This window comes from Prunus mume, linkage group LG6, assembly GCF_029339155.1.
Source record: "Prunus mume cultivar Tortuosa linkage group LG6, ASM2933915v1, whole genome shotgun sequence".
In the NCBI taxonomy this organism is placed as follows: domain Eukaryota; kingdom Viridiplantae; phylum Streptophyta; class Magnoliopsida; order Rosales; family Rosaceae; genus Prunus; species Prunus mume.
The window spans coordinates 12,048,166-12,068,991 of NC_142703.1; the positions used below are offsets into that span (position 1 = coordinate 12,048,166).

A 20,826-nucleotide genomic window follows, 5' to 3' on the forward strand; every position below is an offset into this window, starting at 1 on the left:
AGATTCTTATCCATAAGGTAACTTTGATCTTTTTCTTTACTGTGAGAAATTTAAAGCATCTCAACTTACAGAAAAGCTCATCATTATTTGACTTGCCCTGGGAAGAGAGGGAGAGAGAGAGCCAAGGAATAGTGTGATAATGTCAACTAATACCTACTCTGTAACATGGGGAAAAAAACTAACACCTACTGAATTGGAAAGTTTGACCTAAAAAAATATGGAAAGGATCATTTCCAAAGTCAGCCAAATTCTAAGTCTAGATGGGTCAGAAAGATGAGACTAGGAATGATTTGATTCTGTTCAAACCCAAAGATCACATTCACATACAAACCCATAAATGGATTGTGCAGCTATAGCCCAAACTATTTTCTCCACAAATATACTGCCTTGTGAATTCTTCTTCCCTTGATGATTGATTATTAGCCCTGAACTGTGTAACCTTAAACCCTCTGTATAATTTAAGGCCACCAAAATTTGATCATGTGTGTTTCTATATCCATTACCAGTGATATAAATCATCAGTCACAAAGATTATAACTAGCCACAAGAATCAGAATCTTATATATTATCAAGTGTGGTATGATTCAGTAGAATTTATCCCACAGTTCACAAATCTAAAAGGAAGCACTATTTCCACAACCAAGAGGCTTTGTTTGCAAACCCAACTACAGTGCTAAGTGCGTGCATCAACTTATAGTCATTTGGGGCAAGTACCCCAATCTGAATTCATTACATCAAATCCAATGGGCTAATATAAAAAACTTGCACAAACTACTGTTTTGCTGATTTTTCAGACTACATTTGGTTTTTGGAACAATTTCAGACTTGACATTAGGACTAACTATTCAATCTTTGGACCAACTGGATTAATACAAAAAGAACTGAGCTTTGTAATTTATAAGTATATTAGTAATGAGATACTGTATTTTCAGGTATTCTGTGAAACACAATATTTGTCTCCTAATTGTGGAGCCAACAAAAGTTTTAACTAAAACACATCTTTTCCAAGTCAAATATCAATAGTTACAAAATATACCAATCCTAATTAAGTTGCTAGTAACATTAGAGAGTTAGCAGACAGAAATTTAAGTCCCCTCAAAGACCCAACCTTAAATCCAAAGTGAGGCCTGAAGAAGAGGATTGAGCATCTTCAATATGAGAAGCTGCAGGCAAATTCAAATCCAATCCACCAGAATGGCCTTCCTTTGAAATCCCACTAGGCTGCTGGTGCTGCTGACTTAGCCCTAATTGGGTCATCATCATGGATGATGATGATGGCTCATCCCCTTTGTCCCAATGACACCTCATGTGCCCTCCCAAAGCTTGACCACTTGAAAAAACCCTCCAACAAACACTACACTTGTGCCCTGATCCTCCCAACACCATAACCATCTTATTATTCTCCTCCATCACATCATCATCCCCATCATCCCGTTCACCATCACCATTGTGATGATGATCCTGATCAACCTCACCATCACTCCTTGTAATTGCAAAACAGCCCTTCACATTCTTGTGGCTTGCCCTGTGGCCCCCCAAAGCCTGGTGGGACCCAAATACTTTCTTGCAACTTGAACACTCAAACCTCCCATTACCACCATCAAACACCTCTTGAGCACCCTGAAAAGTACTTGTACTAATACTCTGAGTAGTGATCTCATTACTTGCCCCATTAGTGCACCCACTAGCAAGCATTATCAAACTCGAGGCCGCCTCGTGGTCTGCTTCCCCCATTGCCCATTCCACACTCAACGGCGCGTTCGGGGAAACGGGTCGTCGTAAGTTGGGTGGCGGGTCGATGCCGCGCCACTGCCGCTCAGGGTGGCAACGCATGTGCCCAAACAGAGCCTTCCATGACCAAAACTTCTTCCCACACTCACTACAGGGCTTTGTGATCTTTGGCGCAGATGGGTCGGGTTTTTTGGCATACTTGGGCCTTGAAATCCTACTTGGAGCAACTGGGTTGTCGAGTCTGATCAGTTTCGAGCGTTTTTTCCTAGGATTTTGGTGGGTTTTATCGTCCCCAACAAAATAAGTGGAAGAAGAAGAAGCAGCAGCGAAAGCAGTGGAGGGGGTGGCGGTGGTGGAAACGACGAGGTCTTGGTGGGTTGTGGGGAATCGGAAATCCAGGTCGGGAGAGTTGTTCATTGAAGCTTTTCTCTGATTTTGGCAAGAAAGACAAAAAAATTGGGGGAGGACGAAAAAAGTCGAACAGTTGGTGTAGGTTTGGATTTTGTAGGGCAGGAAAGCAGTTACTTTGGACTCATCTTGAATTGGCAGTTATAAACAGTTAGTGTGGTTCCTATCCGTACAGTTCAAACCCACTATCCCATAATGTATATATTTTTTTGGGTATTTATTTCTTTTCTTCATCCACAAGCACATTGCGTGTGCATCAAGGTGGCAAGCAAAAAAAAAAAAAAACTGGCAATGAGCAGCTTTTCTTTAAAAAAATATATATTCCATTACGCAAAATCTCTATTTTTCTCTTTACAAATAATGTGGACTTAAAATAATAAAATAAGTATAACCCTTTCACTTTCTAAAGATGCATTGTAATTTGTAACCAACAAATTCTACTTAAAAACCAGTCATTGTTGCTTTTTCATTTAACTAACTTTTTTTGGTGGGGTAGGGGTTGGGATATCATAAACTTTCCATGAAGCATTGAACTGAGCTGAAGGTGTACATGATTATCTCTTGCCTTTTGGCAAAATGGAACTGAACTGAATTATTTCAATTAAATAGGATAAGTGTTATGCGTGATGTTCAGTAAACTTTTAAATTTTGAGAATGAACTTATTAAATTGGACAACAGTAGTGTCTTATAAGGACGGTCTCAACTCTAATGTTGTCCAAGCCGAGCCACTAAATGGGGTCTAAAACCTCACTTTACCACCTAAAACTTGGGTTAAAAAGAATGGAGGAAACAGCTAGGCCCACCACATTTTGAGCCCAATACACAGAGAACCACAGAGGGCATAGCCCAACACAAACTAAACGAGCAAGGATCAAATCAGAAGCTGTACCAAGGAAGCATTAAGATAGCATCATAACAATTGACAAATTTTCTTTTACATTTTTTTCAACAGTTACAATTCAATCATTTTCAGCAGCTTTGGATACAGCTGATACCAAAAAAAAGAAAATTACAGTATATATGATAGGCTGAATATTACAGACTTGCAGTGAATACCAGCAAACCAACTGCAGAAAAGATGCAACTAGTGTAAAAGAAACTAGTAGGCACACTTCTATCCAGCAGCAATTTACTGAGCATCACAACTCCCTGGCGTCCTTTCACTTATCTGATCGGTCTTGATGAGTTGACGGTACTTTGAATTGCTTCGCAGGTTTCCCTAGAACATTCAAAAACCCAACACGCTGCAATTCTTTTGCTGCAAGAATCGGAGATGCAAAGAGGAATATAAGAAAAATAGGTTTTGTGCTGTTTCCACATATTTTAGGTGAAAATATAATAGGCACAATCAAATAGAAAGCTTAAAACTTCATATGCAACCACCACTACCCGACTAAACAGTTGTGGCCGCAGAAAAAAAGGCATGATTACCAGACATTATATCAAAACAGTATGCTTTATATTATTGCCTGGTAGTCATAGAAGATTAAAAGATCATGGGCTCTTTCAACTCTAACCCATCATAAAATGGATTATAGAGTCTAAAATGACAAACAGTAACGAATGCTTTTGAAAAAGATATATGCCAGGTAATTGGACAACAGCACTTACACTGAAATACCAAAATCCACACACACAAAAAGTCCATAAAAATATCGTCTATAAGTTTAGTGGACCTCAAATTGTTTACAATTCATACATCACATACATCTGTAACATAACTCACTGAAAAGAATGAACAAGGCATCCAATCCGCAAGCAGCCTTGCCAATGTTTTCACCAAGTCACATGTATCATGCGGTTGTGCATTCTCGTTCTTTTTTCTTAATTTCTGAGAACAGTACCAGTTATGTTTCTGAGTACATATGGGGGACTATGATGGCCAACTCAACAGATGATTTGACTTTACTATACATGAAGATAAAACAAAGTATCATTAACCTAGTCACGTATACATGCCATACAGGCATATAAGAAAATATCCATGGAACAAAGTAAACATCTCGGGTGATTTCCTTTAAAAGAGGAAAAAAAATCCTTACCATCGAAACTTATTGATTGATGATTGTTTAAATCATCTCCATATACACTTTCTTTAATCCTTGTACATAAACAAGTACAGCAGATCAATTTAGCTACCAAACATGTGAAAACATTGAGAATTTTGAGAAACCAAATAACAGACACTGAAAATAGTTATAAAAGAATCATCTCACAACTCTGCATAATGTTGTTAAAATAAGTAGTACCCCAATACAAGATTACTTCCAACAAAATAACCTGTGAATTTTCGGAGATGATGTGGACGAATATATATCGCGGATTAGGCAAGCAAGTAATTGCAAGTAAAGAAATATTTTTGTTTATTTTCCCATTGTGAAGTTACACAAAGACCACGGATAAATATATTTAGAATAAGACAAAAAAGCATGAATTTCCATCATTAGTTCTTTCCAAGTCAGGAAATTTGTTTAGCATCTTTCTATTTAAAGAAAAGAGTAAGACACAATTTCAGCTTACCTTCCTCCAGTGAAAGCTGAATTGATCTCTTTTCCAACTCAACTGCATGTTTGCTCAGGTCAACTGAGGAGAGCGACCGCAGCACTAACAGACGAACATAAATCAAAGGGTAAATCAGTATAGTTAAAATTTAAGCAATTTGAAACAAAAAAATCTTAAGGTGGATTTTCTCAATTCAAGAGCATACTGTGGAGATAATCCTCTTGCTCTGACTGGTCCAATTTCCTTAATAGCAACTGCAATTGATGACATCGCTCTTCCCAGTGCAGATTTCTGAGTCCCTTTGAACCAGCCAATGTTTGGGTAGCAGAAGCAAGGGGATTGGATCCTGATGGTGCTATTCTTATACCAGACTTACAATGTGGGGCATTAACTGAAGGTTTTCCAGGCTGGATGGTTGAAGCTGACATCGGAAAAGGTGCAAAAGCCGGAATGCAATAAACTTTTGACTCCTTTGTTTGGAATACGGGTCGGGTGCTTGCCTCTTGGTGACTGGGTTGGGTGCTTGTCTCGTGGTGACTGGGTCGGGTGCTTGCCTCGTGGTGACTAAGCGTCCTTGATACCTGACAATCAGCATTAATGCTTGCATTATCACAAGTACTACTTCTGACTACATCTGCTTCCGACTTTCTACGAACATAGACAAGATGCCCATTTGCAGCGCTGCTACTGGGGAGCTGGTGTTGAGGAAGGCTCATCGGGCACTCAGGTTCAGGTAAAGGTCTCTTGGTGCCCGAAACTCTAGGAGCATTACTAATGGGTCCTCCATTCTTTAATAGAGGAGAGTTCCCAATAGAGTTGGGCATTGCAACTCTAATATCATTTTGCAGATCTCTTAACGCAGTCTTCTTTACAGGAACTGACAGTTGCTTATCATGAACGGGCAATTCGGATTCGGTAGCTCCCATCCCATATTCACTAAATTTAGAATCTATGGTTTGCTGAACCATCTGAAGTAATTAACCTTGTGATGGAAAAATCAGTCAAAAGTAGCAAATTACAATTTCTAAAAAAAACTAGGGTACTAATAAGTGTAACAAAAAAATAAATAAGCAAAACTTCGGAAAGCATTAACTATTGTATACTCGACATTTTATCTTTCATTTTTGGCGGGAAAACTCAAGTTTGGAACTATGATCTAAAAACACATTGTAAGTTTCTTTTGATAAACAGGAGAGCCAAACTTAGCATCATGAAAATACCAATTTAGCTGCCAATGACCCAACAAATGCATACCATTTCCAGACTAAAAGCAGGTTAAATGCTAATGGACGATCATATAACTTTCTCAGTTCAGATGCTTGGATTGAATGTTGTAACCCCAGAAAATTCAAGAAAAATTGCAATAAACGAATGACCCTGATATAGATCAATGCATTTTCATATGAATTTAACAATTTAAGACATGGGTTCTATTGAAATTGAAAATTAAGGAGCACCCATTTGATCGATTTAAATTTAGGCAAGAAATTACTGCGATTAGTTAGTCATGCAATTGAGTTTTGATCATGTTAGGCAACCACACACCTAAATAGAGCGTCTCAAAATATATGCATACGCGTAAACAGAAGGACAATAGAAGAACAGAGTAAGACTCGAGCAAGAAAAGAAAGAGCTTGATCAAGAAAAATTCCAATCCAAGGTAAAGGGGAAGAAGCATTACCGTAGCTCATTGGAACCGCTTCAAGTTGAAACAGAAAAAAGACGGGTTTCAAAAGCCAGAAGCTTTGGCTCTAAGCCTCTGATAATGCGTGAAGTTTTGTAGTTTAGTCCCTCCGTATGCTTTAGAAATTTGATTTTGGTCCCACAATCTTTTGGTATTTATAATTTTCCCTAGAAGTTTGATATAATATAGACCTAATTATCAACACTTAACCTTTTCCTGCTTGATTTTTTCTTTTTCCTTTTAAAGACACTTGGATTGGTTGGACTTGAAAATTAAAACTAGGAAACAAGTTTCAGATCCCGTAGATGACAAGTAAAAGATCATAAAATCTTAGAAGTCTAGTTATTCGAAGATGAAAATTACAAATTGTAAGTTCTTCCGTGTTTGGAAGCAACAAAAACCACTCAAGCTACTCAATTACTATAAAACAAAACAAAAAACATAATTAACATACTCATTAGAGACCATTTAACTTGGAAGTTATATATATTATGTCCGACCTAATCAATAAGAAAAACCTGATATGGTAGAGGATTTTTTTTTATTATGTGTTTTTTTTTAAGTACAAGCAATTGGTCAAAAGGGGCTTTAGATGTACATTCCTAGAGGTTTCAAACCGCTACTCACATGGCTGAGAACTGAGCTCTTACCAATGGTAGTAGTCAGTAGAGGATTACTACAGTTTTCGTGTTATACAAATAATATTAAGTCCTCAAAGAGGTCTTCGTATGAAATGAACTTGGGATGGGTAGCCTCTCCTCACTCTAAACTTTTTTTCATTAAAAAAATAATATTATTGAAAGACGGAAAATGTAATTACAAAACCTCGAACGCAAGTCATTAATTCAATATTGCAACAATGAACAATGGAGTCTCTCCGAGCCACTTTAAAGGAGCCTTTTATTTAATATAAAAAAAATAACACTAAAATAATCAATTACCGTCCTTGATTGATTAGATACAAAATTAAGAAGAAAAAAAAAAGGATTAAAAACAATCCAATAACAATAAGAGGAAGAACGTGAGACGAACTGTAAATTTAAAAAATTTTAATTTCTAGTCACTTGATAGAAACTGCCATCAACAATTTCTTACATGTCTCATAAAACATGTTCTGGTATACATTTGTTAACGTATCTAAGTGGTACTGGACCAAACCCATCTAGGCTTTGAAACCATTTATTTAAAAGGTGCAGATACACATGGATCAAAGGACGTTGAAGCATACATTAGAAATAAAGAGGGACGCAAGTAAATACTTGGGAAATGTATAAGCTTAGCCACAAAGTTCATAGCTCTATCATATTGTGCGTTCTTTGCTTATTCACACCCCCAAAATGGAATCTACAAGTGCCTGTATGTCTCGTGTCTTTCAGAAGACTTTACTCCAAATTACTAATTTTACACGTCCACAAGAAAAATTCCCAATTGAATAATATAAAAACATGAAAACCAAGTGAAGTTATGCCCCGGGATTCCCTAAAAGTCGCTCTACTGCAGCATGGACGTTCCCGGAAGTGGCTTGCAATGCCCTGATATTCTCTTGGGTGTCAAAGAAACCCATCTCTTGAAGCTGTGTCAGCTGCGTCGCATACAGTTCCTCAGGTGGCACTGCAACAAGAAGTACAAATGTTCAGAGACAACACAAAAGTTTATGATATTTTGTTTCTTTTCTTATAATTCAAATCTGATTTATTTCCTAAAGTGCAAGATTGTATTTTGATGTGAGAACAGGGGGCCTAACCATTAGGGTTGTTTGCAGCAGCCAAGCTGCCAGCTCCAAGACCACCAAACATGTTCATCAGCATATCCAACCCAGCAGCATTATTAGGGCCTCCTGATTACACATAGATAGTAAAAAAAAAGTGAATATCTAAATGGAGAAAATGACAACGACCAATTATTATATTTGAACTTCTATCTCAAAGTACCTGTAACACCACCAGTCTGAGCTGGATCCCTGGCAAGAAAGCAACAAATGATTAGTAATATATTATGAATTTAATCTATCTGCCATGGATTCCTTATCCACTTTTGTATTTTGTTTCTGTTTTAATACAATTGTTTATATTCAAAAAAATATATATTATGAATTTAATCTATGATCCCTGGCATCCTAGACCACAAGTTGGGCCAGGTTGGTGATGTTGGGGTGTGACCGTAGGGAATTTCAAACCATGACATACATTGACACCTCCACACAAACAGATTAATCTATGGGCAAATGATGTATACAAATATGTTATGCAATCATTGAGACCCTAGAATGGTGTTGTATTTAGACAAAAGTAATAAATAAATTTTGAAAAAACATCAGATGCTGACAGCAAACATAGCTAACTCATTGGATTGAAGCAACCAAGTAGGCGTGGTAACGTATATTTAGACTCACTGAGTTGATTGCTGTCGATTGGTCTGCGAAAATAGTGACTGCTGTAAAGCAAGCATTTGCTGCAAGAGAAAAAGCCAGAGTAGGAAAAAAAATAAAAGTTAAGCTTAGGTGGTTCACATTTCAAACAATTTCAATGTTCTTAGAACAAAATGCAATTAAGTTACATTAACCAAGAAAAAGATATCAATACATGGACTAAGAAGAGCATAAACAAGAAGTTCCAGTAGAGCATATAAATTGTCTAAAGAGAGAGACAGCGACAGAGACAGAGATCATATTTGTTAATGAATTTTGGTAGAATTTTGAAAGGGAAAATACCTGCATTGTCTCTGGGTTTGTTAACTGACGTAAGAGTTCCGGATTTTGCATCATTTCTCTAAGTTGAGGATTTAAATCAACCATGCCGCGTAGTTGTGGATTGAGGCTCATAATCTAAAATTTTAAATAAAAAAAATTGAATAAATTAAAAAATCCACTTTTGGAGAACATTCACCTTTTGGGTGAAGATAATTTGTCTAACAATGGTACCTGATTCATGTACTGGGGATTCGAGAGCATGCTTTGCATCATCTGGGATATTGCTGGATTCTGCAAAAGCTGATTCATTACATTAGCATCTGGCATGCCACCAAGCATCTGTTCCATTCCGGGGAGACCAAGCCCTCCAAGGCCAGCAATACCAGGTGTCCTTCCATCCCCAGCAGGAGGTGGCCTGGTGGTGTTTGGTTGATTTCCTCCTGACAATTCAGATCATAATATATATATAAATGAATAAAGAAATTTTACAATGTATTCAAAGTACCTCTTCTTTCTGTACCAAAAAAAAAGGACCTCTTTTTAAAAAATATACCCTATCCAAAAGAGCTACAAACTAGGCTAGGAAAAGACATAAGTTAACCTAATAATCATTTTTGGGGGCCAACTGCAGTGGGTTTCAGGTCAAAAAGCAACTGCATTTAAACACTTTAAAACATGCAACCACTTAAATAATATTATGCAGACTCGAACATAAACTTTGAGAAGGGGACAGAAATTAGAACATATATGTACCCCATTGAAAATTAGTGGGCCATTTTCATGTAAAAATTGACAACTAAATACATTGCCGTTAAGATTCAAGAGCCAGCGATAAAGTTTGCTTAACCAATTATTGATGTACAAATCAATATCCAACTACAATACCAGTCCTATTTTCACGACTGCAAGGAAAATTTTCCATTTAATACCAGAAATTAGTCAAGAATAAGAAATTCAGGCCACTGTCAGGAAAAAGAAAATTTGGATAATAAAGATAATGGGAGAAGCTCACCAACAGTATTGCCCCACGGGTTGGGAAGTGGGTTTGTATTCGGAGCAACAGAGCCTGCAGTCGTTTCTGAACCAGTGGTTGAAGGGTTGTTAGACCCATCCCTGACTTGTGCCCCACCCTGGTTGCCCAAAAGAGCAGAAAATGGATTTGAACCCAAATCATTTCCAGCATTCCCGGTCATTGTCGTAGCATTCAAAAATGGCTCCTGAACATTTTCATACATCCGCCTTAGCATGTTGAATCCCTCAGGTGAAGACTCAATATTACTCATTGCCCTGTCAGTGTTTCGCATCATCTCACGCATGAGTTCTGGGCTCCTTGCAGCTTCTAATGTCTGTCGGAGAATGCCAGGATCATTAAGTATATGTGCAAGCTCTGGGTTCCGGTCAATGATATCACGCATTTGCGGATTGTTCATGATCAAGCCTCGCATCAAATCAGGGTTATTCATTAGACTTTGAATGGCAGGCATGTTCATTATGTCCCTCATCATGTCCGGATTCTGAGTCAGTTGTTGCTGCACTTGTTCAAAGTCCGGAAGCCCAGCTCCAAATAAACCAGGAGCTCCTCCACCACCACCAAGTGGGTTTAAACCCTGCCCAAATAACAAAGATGCCCCAAGGTCGGGACTTTGAAGCCCATCGCGTTCAGTGGAACCAACACCACGTGTAACACCTGGTGCAGTGTTAGGACTTGCAGAAGTAGCATTAGCAGCAGAAGCAGCAGGGGTTGAGGCAGCTGCAGCAAAGGCACGTACCATATGAACAGTATGATCTGCCTGCAGACCTTCAATACAAGAAACCAACCATCCATTAGACTACAGTAAATCACCTAAATCATGACATATGGGTACTTTCACAGCCACTGACCGCGTCCAAATCCAACAATCTCACCCACAACATTCTAAACACTACCAAAGCAGCACGGGCAATAAAACCACAATTAAAGCCATAATCCACCAATATCATCATCCACATAATTTTCCAAATTAACAATTTCACAATAAAAACCTAATCAATTCAAAAGCAGAATTCGAAAAAATAACACAAACCCACATCAAAATCAAAACCAGATTCGATAAAAATTACAAAATCGATATTCATCAAAACATTGGGCAGAACATCACAGGCCCAGAAAACGAAACGAGCATAGAGTCAAATCAGAGAAACAACAAACCGTACCATAACTAGTCAGGGTCTGGTCGTCCTTCAAAATACGACCTTTGTAAATCAGCCTTTGCTGCTCAGCTGGAATATCGCAATTCTGAGCCAAAATTGCCTTGAAATCCCCAACAGTCGAGTCCAGGCTCGCCCTCACCGAAAACTTCGACCCATTGGAGCATCGAATATTAATCTGCTCTTCTCCTCCATCGCCACTGACTTTAGGCTCGCTCGAATCGCCCTCTGCACCCATAATTCTCTCCTACCCAATCGATCGATCGATCACGAAGACAAATGAAACGAAAACCCTAACCCTAGAAATTGAAAAAATCGAAACCCCTTAAGTGTGAAAGCTAATGAAAGCCCAGAAAAAATTTGTGTTCTGAATAAAATATAAGCTATTTTATATGGGAAATAAAAATTTGGGGGAAAATAAAAAATAAAAAATATATAATTTACAAAATTAAAATAGAAAAAAGGAAGGAGATTGAAGAAGATTTGGAACTGGACAGGTAAAAGATTAATCAGAGTATATGTGGGTTTGTGTGCCAAATGGGAAAACCCTTTTGTAAGAACAAAAGGAAAGAGAGGGCTCAGATTCTCTACGGTTTGGTTCGCATATTCTTGTTGTGGTTGTGGAATTGAAGTCTTGAACCCTTCTTCTTTTTTCTTCGTTTTTTTATAGCAAGAATTAAAATCTTATCAAAATAAATAAATAAATAGTTGAATTTTTATTATAATTTATTTTAGTGACCAATCGTATTGTGCCATGATACTTTGAGTTCAAGTTGCTATGGTACCCTTGTAGCTTTAACAATACTCAGCCTGGAGGTTTCATAGTTTTAATTGTTTGACGTTTATCTTCACATTCAAGATTAGGGTTACAATCTTTGTAATTATATTGTGAATGAAATATCACATATGATATCATACATATTTCACTTTCTTATTCCACACTGAGAAACAAAAATATAACTTTCATGATGAATATGATACTAAAGCGTTCTACCACTTGAATTGAAAGTCTCCATAATAGATTTGGAAATCATGTACACCGGCATGTTAACCGATAGGCTTGTTAGTGTCCGGTGAATATGTTAGTGATCCGTTAAAAAATGTCATGTTCATGTTAACCCACAAAAACCCTTATCGGGTGTTAAGAAATTTCATTATTTATTTTATCTTTAAGTTTTTAGCTATGTAAAGAGAATGTCTAAATAATGAACTTAAGTAATTTTTTGTTCAAAAATTAATTCTTTTATTCTTACTAACGGTTGGTTAACGAATCTAACCAGTATTCAACATTGAATATGATTAACCTTTTTTACGGGCGAAACGAATTGTGTCGGATTATCTATTAATCTTGAATAACGTTGTTGGACTTCCACACATTAGTTTAATGAGTTGTATTAGTTAAGTTAATTTCACATCTCATGAGACAAATATGTAAAAGCATGACTTGTTGCCAGATATTTGTAGTCGATGAACATTAACTCAATTATGTTATAATAATCTCAGGGGACCTATTTTATTTTATTTTTTGGCCCTTCAAGCTTTATCAAACCACCTTCCCTCTGAAGTCTGAAGTAATAATTTCATATGAAAACCAATAAAATTAAAAAACAATAAAAGATGATTAATCATCCAACAACCACATTCATAATGCAATCAGATAACAAAAAATAAGGAAAAATATTGCAGGATCACGCTTCCTTAAGCTCCATTACCTCATTGAGACACTATGATTCCCCAACATACTAAAAATGGAGTAACAAATTATTGTCCATTTGGTCAACAGGTCTAGCCCGAAAAGAACCTTGATTTGCAAATCAGAGGTCTTAGGTTTGAATACTTATGTACACACATTGATAGTATGTGTGAGAGAAACCCCCTCTCCTTATAGTTTAGGAGGGTGTATTCAATTGTGATTTTAATAGATGATTTTGAAGCTTAAAAGTACAGGACTATTCAATTAGGAGTTTTAAGTAATTAATAAAAGTCTGGTGTTATTTAATTAAGATTTTTAAATAATCAATACAAGTCTGGTGGTATTCAATTAGGACTTTTAAAAATTAAGAAAAAGTATTGTGGTATTCAAATACTTACTGGTTTTAATGTATTTCATTATATGGTGTATTGTGTGAGATTTTTGAGTGTGTGATATACATACCAAATCACATAACAAATCACACTATCCTATGCATGATTCTCATATATGCTCTCATACTTTTTTTTCCCCATTATTTTTTCATGCTTTTTACTATAAAAAATTAAAAAAAATCATAAGAGAAACAATAAAGGGCCCACATCACAGCACACTCCCCCTTTTTCCTCATTTCCCTCTTCCTTTTTTTTTTCTTTTTCTTTCTTTCTTTCCTCCTCCCTCCCCTGAACCCTCTTTCTTCTCTTTCCTACACTCTCCTCTCTTCCTCATACGGTAAACCACCATTTTTTTTCCCCCAGAAAAACAACCACCACTTTTCTTAAGATGACATAGTGATTATTATTGGTATTGTTAGGGGTAAACAACATCATCCCTTCAAACAACTAATCCATCTCATCTTCCTCCATATGATTTGGCTACCCCTAAACCCAAAACTAAAATCTTCCAAATCCAGTAAACCACCAATTATGAATCAATCAAAATCTAACAAAAGAAAATACGGAATTTCTTGCTCTTAGTCTTACTCCCAATTTCAAAGCTCAAAGCTTGCCTCTTTGATTTTTGATTGGTGTGGATGGTTGGTTACTAATACTAGTGTGTTGCAGAAGAAGAGATTCTGAGAAGGATGAGACAGACACTTTTTAAGGGTGGTGGTGAGCATACACATTTGGTTAATGTGGTGAGCAAAATGCTCCCATAGAAATATAAAGTAAAATCCTATAATTGTAATATATTAAAATCATAAGTAAAATCCTAAGTTAATAAAATCATAAGTAAAATCATGTAATTGCAATCTATTAAAATCATAAATAAAATAATATAATTACAAATCCAGTTGAAATCCATTACATTAAAATTATGTAATTACAATCTGTTAAAATCTTAATTGAATATACTCCCCTTAGACTATTGATTTTGAGTGCTGCTATTTCCACCCCCTTGCCCTATTTTCTCACTCATCTTATCTTCTCACCCACCATGTAAATTTGAAAGAACACAAATTTATCTTTCCACCCACCATTATTCCTAAAATACCCTTTAATTATTAATTCTAATAAATTCCCTTCACTAATCATTATTTTTTTTATTTTTTTTATTTTTTTTAAAAAAAGAGTAATTGTATTTCATATTTTCCATTATAATTAAAAAATTCTTCAATTAGCCCATCCCCACTCAAGTCTCTCCCTACCCCCGCGACCCAAACCTCTCTTCCTTAAAAAATATAAACCCTCAAAACCCAAATAGAAACCCATTGTATTTTGATTCCCATAATCATGAATGGTTCCTTTCTTCTCTCTCTCTCTCTGATATTCAAAATAAACTATTGATTTTATCTTATTTCCAATTATTTCCCTCAATCAGGAACTCCTTTTTGTCTTTTGAGTTCTAACGCCTAGATATGGTTGAAGGTTCTATTGTTTTTGGAAGAAGGAAGTATATTAGGTCTTATTTGAAAACAAATTAGCCAAGTAGAAAAAACTAAAGATTCTAAATTCTAGTCCAGAAGGAAAAGAAAAGGGATTAGATTTCAATATGGCATGAAACTAGACAATAAGAATGGATACTCGAGTTTCAGAGTTTGGTTGGGTTCTGTTCATCCTTTCTGAAGAAAGAAGCGGGACATTAGGTTCCCTTTGTTTTATTTTCCTCAAGTAAAAGTGGCCATGTGTCTTTTTTTCTAACCCTTAGATTGAATTTTAATGCTGTGTCAAGCTTATATTAATAAGGGCAATGATTTCCCCACTCTTATTTTATCCAATTACACTCCTTTTTTAGTTATAAAAAAGGAGTGTAAGTGGATAAAATAAGAGAAAAATGAGTGGGGAAATCACCACTCATTAATAAATAGAGAGAGTTTTAAATTTGTCCTTCAAAGTCATTTTGTAAAGGATAAATTTATTTTTAAAATTTTGAAGATAAAGTGGGTGGAAAAATAGAACAGGTGGGTGGAAATAGTAACACTCTTGATTTTATTCAACAACCAAAAAAAAAAAAAACACTACTGTCAACATATAGCCCTGATTTATTTCTCTCACTTCCTAATATACTAAAAATGGAGGGCACGCGTAAGGGTCTTGTAGCTTAAGTAGTTAAGAGCATTTACCCCTGCACTTGAGATCCTAGCTAATATTGGGGATTTTTTTTGTTTGGATATAAGCAACATTATAGGAGGGGAGAATTAAACATAACATCTTGGGTGTATGGGTAAACACTCTTAATTACTTGAGCTACAAGCCCTTGTCAAATTTTGGAATTAAGATCTAATTACCCAAAATAATATCAATTTCTTTCAAAGAAAAACCATGCACCAATGGATGTGTACATGACATAAAAGTACCTTGTAGTTTAAATAATAAAAATAGGATTCAAAGTGGTCATATTATTTTTTCACTATATCAATTTGTGTATAGAATTCTAGGGAGATGCTTATATTGTAAATGAAAAGGACATCTAGAGATATGAGTTGTTGATAGATTTCATTTAGTTTGTATAGGTAGGTTGCTAGTTGCAATGTTTGTTTTTGGTTGGATGGGGATTGCTAGTCGCAATTTTCATTTATGATCCACCTGATTTAATTCCATCCACCAGATTGACAAGAAATGATGATCTTTCAGAAAAATAAAATGTGATATGCTCCTCAACAACCTGATGTCCTGCAAGTAGCCTTGTAGCACAATTAGCAATTTCTCAGCAATTTCTCAAGGGCACTAATTAATGATAGATATCATTGCAATAGTATTAGTTGCACCTAATAAGGCACTAATCAAATATTAGTCCAATATGATGATTGAAAAAACTCAATAAACACTAGATAATCATTTGAGCTGTGCAGAAGAAAGAAGATAAAGAAAAGTCTAAGAATCTGTCTCTTGAAGGAAAAAAAAAAACCTTATTTCACTTCAAAGACTCTTTTTAGCATTTTACAATCTATACCTGAATATGTTCTCACTCTCTTTGGCACAAAGACACACAGGAAAGAACATAACACAGCTTGAACTATGATTTACTCCACTAAAACTTAATTAGGCAACACTCAAGAATGATTAAAGATTATAAATCAAGTTTTTTATTTTGTTGGTTAGGGAATGTGCTCACACTTACTCATGTGTTGCAAAAGGGAATTTGCTTTTCTTTTCCCTCTATTGGTTCCACATCTAGCCAGCTCCAGTAAATGCTCATAAACTCCGTACTGAAGAGCAGCCAAAGTGAAAGATGAGTTGTTTAATCCCAGCACTAGAAGGACTGATGTAGCACATTCCTTGTTCTTGGGGGTTCCATTCTTGATAATTTCGACCAGGGTTTCGATGAAAGAGAGCCGGCCCATCTCATTTCGACCCTCGGGATGTGATGCAAGGAGTAACAAAATTGAGAGGGCTTCATCAGTCATGCCCAAGCTCTTATCCTCAAGTAAATGAAGCAATGGTGGTATTAAACCAGCATTGATGGCTCTAGACTTGTTGGCTTGGTTCAAAGACAAGTTAAATAATGCAGTGGCAGCATCCTTTTTACCTCTGACTGTTCCATTCTGCAGAAGATCTACCAAGGGAGGAATTCCATTCAAAGTTCCCACTAGTACTTTGTTCTCATCGAGCATCGATAAGCTAAACAATGCAGCAGCAGAATTCTCTCTAGCTTCATCTGTTCCATGCTGAAGGATTTCAACTATACCAGGAATGGACCCTTCTCTGGCTATGAGTCTTTTGTTTGCCTCATCAATTGACAAATTTAAAAGCGCTGTCACGGTGTGTTCTTGAATCTTCGAATCGGGATAAGACAGGAGCTTAACCAGTTGGGGGATTCCTCCACTATTAGCAATCAGAATTCTGTTCTCCGGATTCTCTTTGGAGAGCATGCGGATTTTGAAAATGGCTTCTTTTAAGACTTCCAAATTACAAGACGATAGATTTTGTACTAAACAAGACACTTCCTCTATGATTTCAGCAGATGAGTCATCAGAACCTGCACAAGGCTCCTTCTTGGGCAGTTCAAAATTGTTCTTCTCACACCATTGCAGGATTAGGTTCCTGAGGGCAAAATTTGGCGCCAGCGATAAGTGATCCAATGTCTGTCCTGTCTTTGGGCAGGTGCGGTGGTTCGAATCGAGCCACTTTTGTATGCTTACTCTTTCATAAGTCTTCAAAAGAAGGCAAGGAAAACTATCTCAGACCCCATGTTATGCATTTGAGAAAATCAAAATATGGTTGAACTTAAAAGCTTTCAGTTTTTATTTTGACTTGAGGCAATTTCTTTTTTCCTTATTAAGTTTTCTGTTTATATGATGACCAGAATTCAAACTGATGCTGAAACCATAACTTATGATCTTGCCCATGACAACATGTAATCCATTAAACCATATATCAAAATGTGCATATATGGTAACAACTAGTGGTACAAATAGTTCATATGGTCTACTTGAGATTACCTGTCCAGTTGCCACAATAACAGGATCAGTCATGATCTCCAATGTAATTGGACAGAGAAATTCATGAGGGATCAACAAAGACTGGCACTTCCTTGGACTTCTTGTTGAAACTGGACCATCAATCAAGAAGTCCTCATAAATGCCTGCAATTTCCTTGAACTTTCCCAAAAGATCAGTGATTTGTTGAATGCTTTCAGTATTCTGCCTTAATGATCCTCTCTTCGCTAGCTTTCTAACAGCCACTGTTTCCTCTTCCAAGTCTGCAACAGTATGAAGTTCCAGCTTGTTGGCTAGTCTTTCCAGTATTGCACTATCTGCATTCCTGCCTTCCTTTTTCTGAGAGAATGCAACCATCATATCCATTGCTAGCTCCATGTCCTGCGTATCAGCCCGTCTCTGCGCCCGTCTGAGTTGCGTTCGCATTAGCTCAACCTGAAAATTAACCAAGTTTACAGCCACATCAGTGATTAATGGGCAAGGTACTATGACCAGAAAAACTCATGAGCAAAGTACGTACTCAAAAACTTATGTAAAGCTGGTGAATGGTAAACAAGTCTTCCATTTGAGTATCTTGAAAAGGTACAAAATTTGAAGATGGCTAAAGCAAGCAACACAAGAAAAAGTTAAAAGGAAAGTAAGGAATCAAATTACTTGCTCTGTGACTTCAATTGAGATTCCAAGCTCATTATATGGAAAATCATCCAAAGCCTGGCTTAGTTTATCATAAACTGCATGAAATCTTCCCATCACTGCCTCACTTTCTAGTGTCTGTTCATGTTATAAACACAGAAACAAATAACAAAAGCATTAATATCAGAACCCATCTAGTCAATTCAGAGAGAGAGAGAGAGAGAGAGAGAGAGTACTGACCAAGTAAATCTTGCTTTCACAGCTACAATTCCTCAACAACTTCTTAGCTGAAACAAGTGCTTCCTTCAAACTAGCCAAAGAATTCAAAGCCTTGGTGGTAGAGAGTATCAATATGTCCAATTCTCTCATCTCTTCTATAAGTGGCACCAACAGCTTCAACCTCCTCACCAAGTTCAAGCATTCCTTCCTGTGCGTCCTCCGAAACCCCGAATACGATCCAACGGCCTCAATCACTCCCATCAATTCCCCAACAACACCATCGCTATCATCTTCACCGTTAGTTGAAGCACCAACATTCCCCTTCTCCCCAACCTCCATCACTATCTGCCTCTCTGCCATTTCCCACTAGCACTAAACTAACTAATCTAGCTAGCAACACAAAACTTCCTAAAGGGTGTTCTTAAATCTCAAAAATCTTCAACTTTTCCCGGACAATGGTGAATTTTCCGAGAAAGTAATTAAACCCCGCTAATTACTATGATCATTAAAGGGTTGTGTAACATATTGTGCTTTTCTTAAGAAAAGAAAAGGAAAAGTTGGTCATGCTCCACCAATTCCCACTAGCACACTATAAACTAACCCCATGACAAACTACACAAAACTCCTCAAATGGTCTTCTTAAAAGGTAAAGTACTTTGAAATTTTCGTACCTAATAAAATGAAGACTTAATACCATTAGACGATATGACCACCGACTCAAATCCTGTATTATATTAAGCGCGTTATTAAATCTTGTTTATACTAAAAATTATGATAACTATGAGAATTAAAAACAAAAACAAAAACAAATTGTTGGTCATGGTCATGTCATGTTCCGGATGTTTAGGATATTCCATCTTTAAATTTTTAATTTTGGGGGGGTGAGGTACATGTTTGGCGGGTTTTATGGTTTACCAAAGGAAGAAAGAAAGGGATTTGAGAAACAGCTGCATATGTTTTACTCATACATGCATGGGGATGGGAAAGGATAGGGCTGGGCCTCTGGGTCGGTTCACGCGGTTTATTGACAAAGTGACGCGCATTCACGTGCACCCCTTTTGGATTGGTTCTCGTCTTGTATTCGTACTGATGGGTCCCATTTTTTGGGCTTTTCTTTCTTGAAGGACCATGGGCCCCGCCTGCTGCTCTGATTTTCCTCCACTTTTTGTGGTGTGATTTTGAGGACGCGAAAATCTGAACGGTGGAATGGAATACTGGACTTGGAGAGAGGAGAGAGAGAGGGAGTGGGACCCTTGTTACTTCAGCTAGGACGACTTGATAGCCGTCGCAATTACGCTCTAATTAATGATCTTATGAATCTAATTTAGTTTAATTTGGTGTGTGTCAGTTTTGTCTATATTTGTATTCTGTGGACCATGTACGATCAGTATTCCCTATTGCTAATGCTAATTGTCTTACAAATCGTAATCTCATTAGTGGCTAGTTAGTCCATGTGCTTACTAAAGGACAAGTATGTTAGCAGCTGTTGTTCACGTATATTCTATTTGCTTACTAAACGACAAGTATGTTAACGGCTGTCGTTCACGTACATATGTATGTTTATTTGCTAGGACCTGTACTCACTTGCATTAGTAGTTGACAATTACTCATGTGCACTAAATCCACTATGCATTGTGTGTGTACAGTTCTTCCACATGATTGATGTCTTAATATGATGATAGTCAGTCACTAATGCATATCCAGTTATATTAATAGTCCACGATTACTCACATGCATTTAACCAGTTATGCAACATTGTTTTTCAAATGTCATGTTGTATCTCTTAAAATCTGAATGATGATGGTGGTACGATCCATAGTTAGAAGTTGAGCTGGTAAAGCCTACTGAAAGTCAAGTTCATCCAAGAATTTCTCTCCACTTGTCTCCCCACTTCATCTTAACACAACCGTTGATTGACATCATATCACGGCCAACATACTAATACTTGGAGATTTAAAAGTGCAGCTTTCACCCCCATAACCTGATAGCCTAATTTCCCTTTTAACTAAAGGAAGGATGTTCCAAGGTAAAAAAATAGCTAGTTGGGTCATGTGTACAAGTCGATGAGATTCTAAATTCTAACTCAACCTGACATACTCATTTCAAGTTTGAACTCAAATTCAACTAGATAGTATTAAAATAAACTCAAATCGATCTTTAACTTGTAAAACCTCAACTTGAGTTTATTCGTCTAAATTTATTA

At 36.8% G+C, this 20,826-nt stretch overlaps 4 protein-coding genes across 5 annotated transcripts; all 4 read right to left on the bottom strand.

Annotated features, from left to right (window-relative positions):
- Positions 1 to 941: 941 nt before the first annotated feature.
- DAZ2 (C2H2-like zinc finger protein) lies at positions 942 to 2,206 on the bottom strand. The gene has a single exon (XM_008237756.3). The coding sequence runs from the start codon at positions 2,146 to 2,148 to the stop codon at positions 1,096 to 1,098; it is 1,053 nt and encodes a 350-aa protein (XP_008235978.1). The 5' UTR covers positions 2,149 to 2,206; the 3' UTR covers positions 942 to 1,095.
- Positions 2,207 to 3,024: 818 nt separating this feature from the next.
- Positions 3,025 to 6,469, bottom strand: LOC103334767 (integral membrane hemolysin-III-like protein). 2 transcript variants are annotated; one of them, XM_008237733.3, is made up of 4 exons: positions 6,324 to 6,469; positions 4,848 to 5,624; positions 4,661 to 4,744; positions 3,025 to 3,398 (listed from the first exon to the last, which is right to left on the bottom strand). In XM_008237733.3, the coding sequence occupies exons 2-4, from the start codon at positions 5,608 to 5,610 to the stop codon at positions 3,301 to 3,303; spliced, it is 945 nt and encodes a 314-aa protein (XP_008235955.1). In that variant the 5' UTR covers positions 5,611 to 5,624; positions 6,324 to 6,469; the 3' UTR covers positions 3,025 to 3,300. The 2 variants fall into 2 exon arrangements, with proteins under 2 accessions (XP_008235955.1, XP_008235956.1); XM_008237734.3 differs by having other exon boundaries at positions 4,848 to 5,610; positions 6,324 to 6,446.
- Positions 6,470 to 7,555: 1,086 nt separating this feature from the next.
- LOC103334766 (ubiquitin domain-containing protein DSK2b-like) lies at positions 7,556 to 11,880 on the bottom strand. The gene is made up of 8 exons (XM_008237732.2): positions 11,209 to 11,880; positions 10,028 to 10,813; positions 9,247 to 9,455; positions 9,037 to 9,150; positions 8,719 to 8,777; positions 8,258 to 8,286; positions 8,071 to 8,163; positions 7,556 to 7,937 (listed from the first exon to the last, which is right to left on the bottom strand). The coding sequence occupies exons 1-8, from the start codon at positions 11,438 to 11,440 to the stop codon at positions 7,789 to 7,791; spliced, it is 1,671 nt and encodes a 556-aa protein (XP_008235954.1). The 5' UTR covers positions 11,441 to 11,880; the 3' UTR covers positions 7,556 to 7,788.
- Positions 11,881 to 16,221: 4,341 nt separating this feature from the next.
- On the bottom strand, positions 16,222 to 19,319 carry LOC103334765 (U-box domain-containing protein 15-like). Its single transcript, XM_008237731.3, has 4 exons — positions 18,645 to 19,319; positions 18,426 to 18,542; positions 17,775 to 18,206; positions 16,222 to 17,486 (listed from the first exon to the last, which is right to left on the bottom strand). The coding sequence occupies exons 1-4, from the start codon at positions 18,981 to 18,983 to the stop codon at positions 16,431 to 16,433; spliced, it is 1,944 nt and encodes a 647-aa protein (XP_008235953.2). The 5' UTR covers positions 18,984 to 19,319; the 3' UTR covers positions 16,222 to 16,430.
- Positions 19,320 to 20,826: the final 1,507 nt, after the last annotated feature.

Bases quoted from the DNA above. Each gene is read 5' to 3' on its own strand.
- DAZ2 (XM_008237756.3), bottom strand. From the start codon at position 2,148: ATGAACAACTCTCCCGACCTGGATTTCCGATTCCCCACAACCCACCAA.
- LOC103334767 (XM_008237733.3), bottom strand. From the start codon at position 5,610: ATGGTTCAGCAAACCATAGATTCTAAATTTAGTGAATATGGGATGGGA. The intron at 4,745-4,847 runs GTATGCTCTTGA...TTCGTCTGTTAG, and splicing joins GCAAGAGGATTATCTCCACA to TGCTGCGGTCGCTCTCCTCA. The intron at 3,399-4,660 runs GTAAGCTGAAAT...CGATTCTTGCAG, and splicing joins TCAGCTTTCACTGGAGGAAG to CAAAAGAATTGCAGCGTGTT.
- LOC103334766 (XM_008237732.2), bottom strand. From the start codon at position 11,440: ATGGGTGCAGAGGGCGATTCGAGCGAGCCTAAAGTCAGTGGCGATGGA. The intron at 10,814-11,208 runs GTACGGTTTGTT...CTTGTATTGAAG, and splicing joins CCAGACCCTGACTAGTTATG to GTCTGCAGGCAGATCATACT. The intron at 8,778-9,036 runs GTATTTTCCCTT...TTTCTCTTGCAG, and splicing joins CAAACCCAGAGACAATGCAG to CAAATGCTTGCTTTACAGCA.
- LOC103334765 (XM_008237731.3), bottom strand. From the start codon at position 18,983: ATGGCAGAGAGGCAGATAGTGATGGAGGTTGGGGAGAAGGGGAATGTT. The intron at 18,543-18,644 runs GTCAGTACTCTC...TAACATGAACAG, and splicing joins GTGAAAGCAAGATTTACTTG to ACACTAGAAAGTGAGGCAGT. The intron at 18,207-18,425 runs GTAATTTGATTC...GTTAATTTTCAG, and splicing joins CAATTGAAGTCACAGAGCAA to GTTGAGCTAATGCGAACGCA.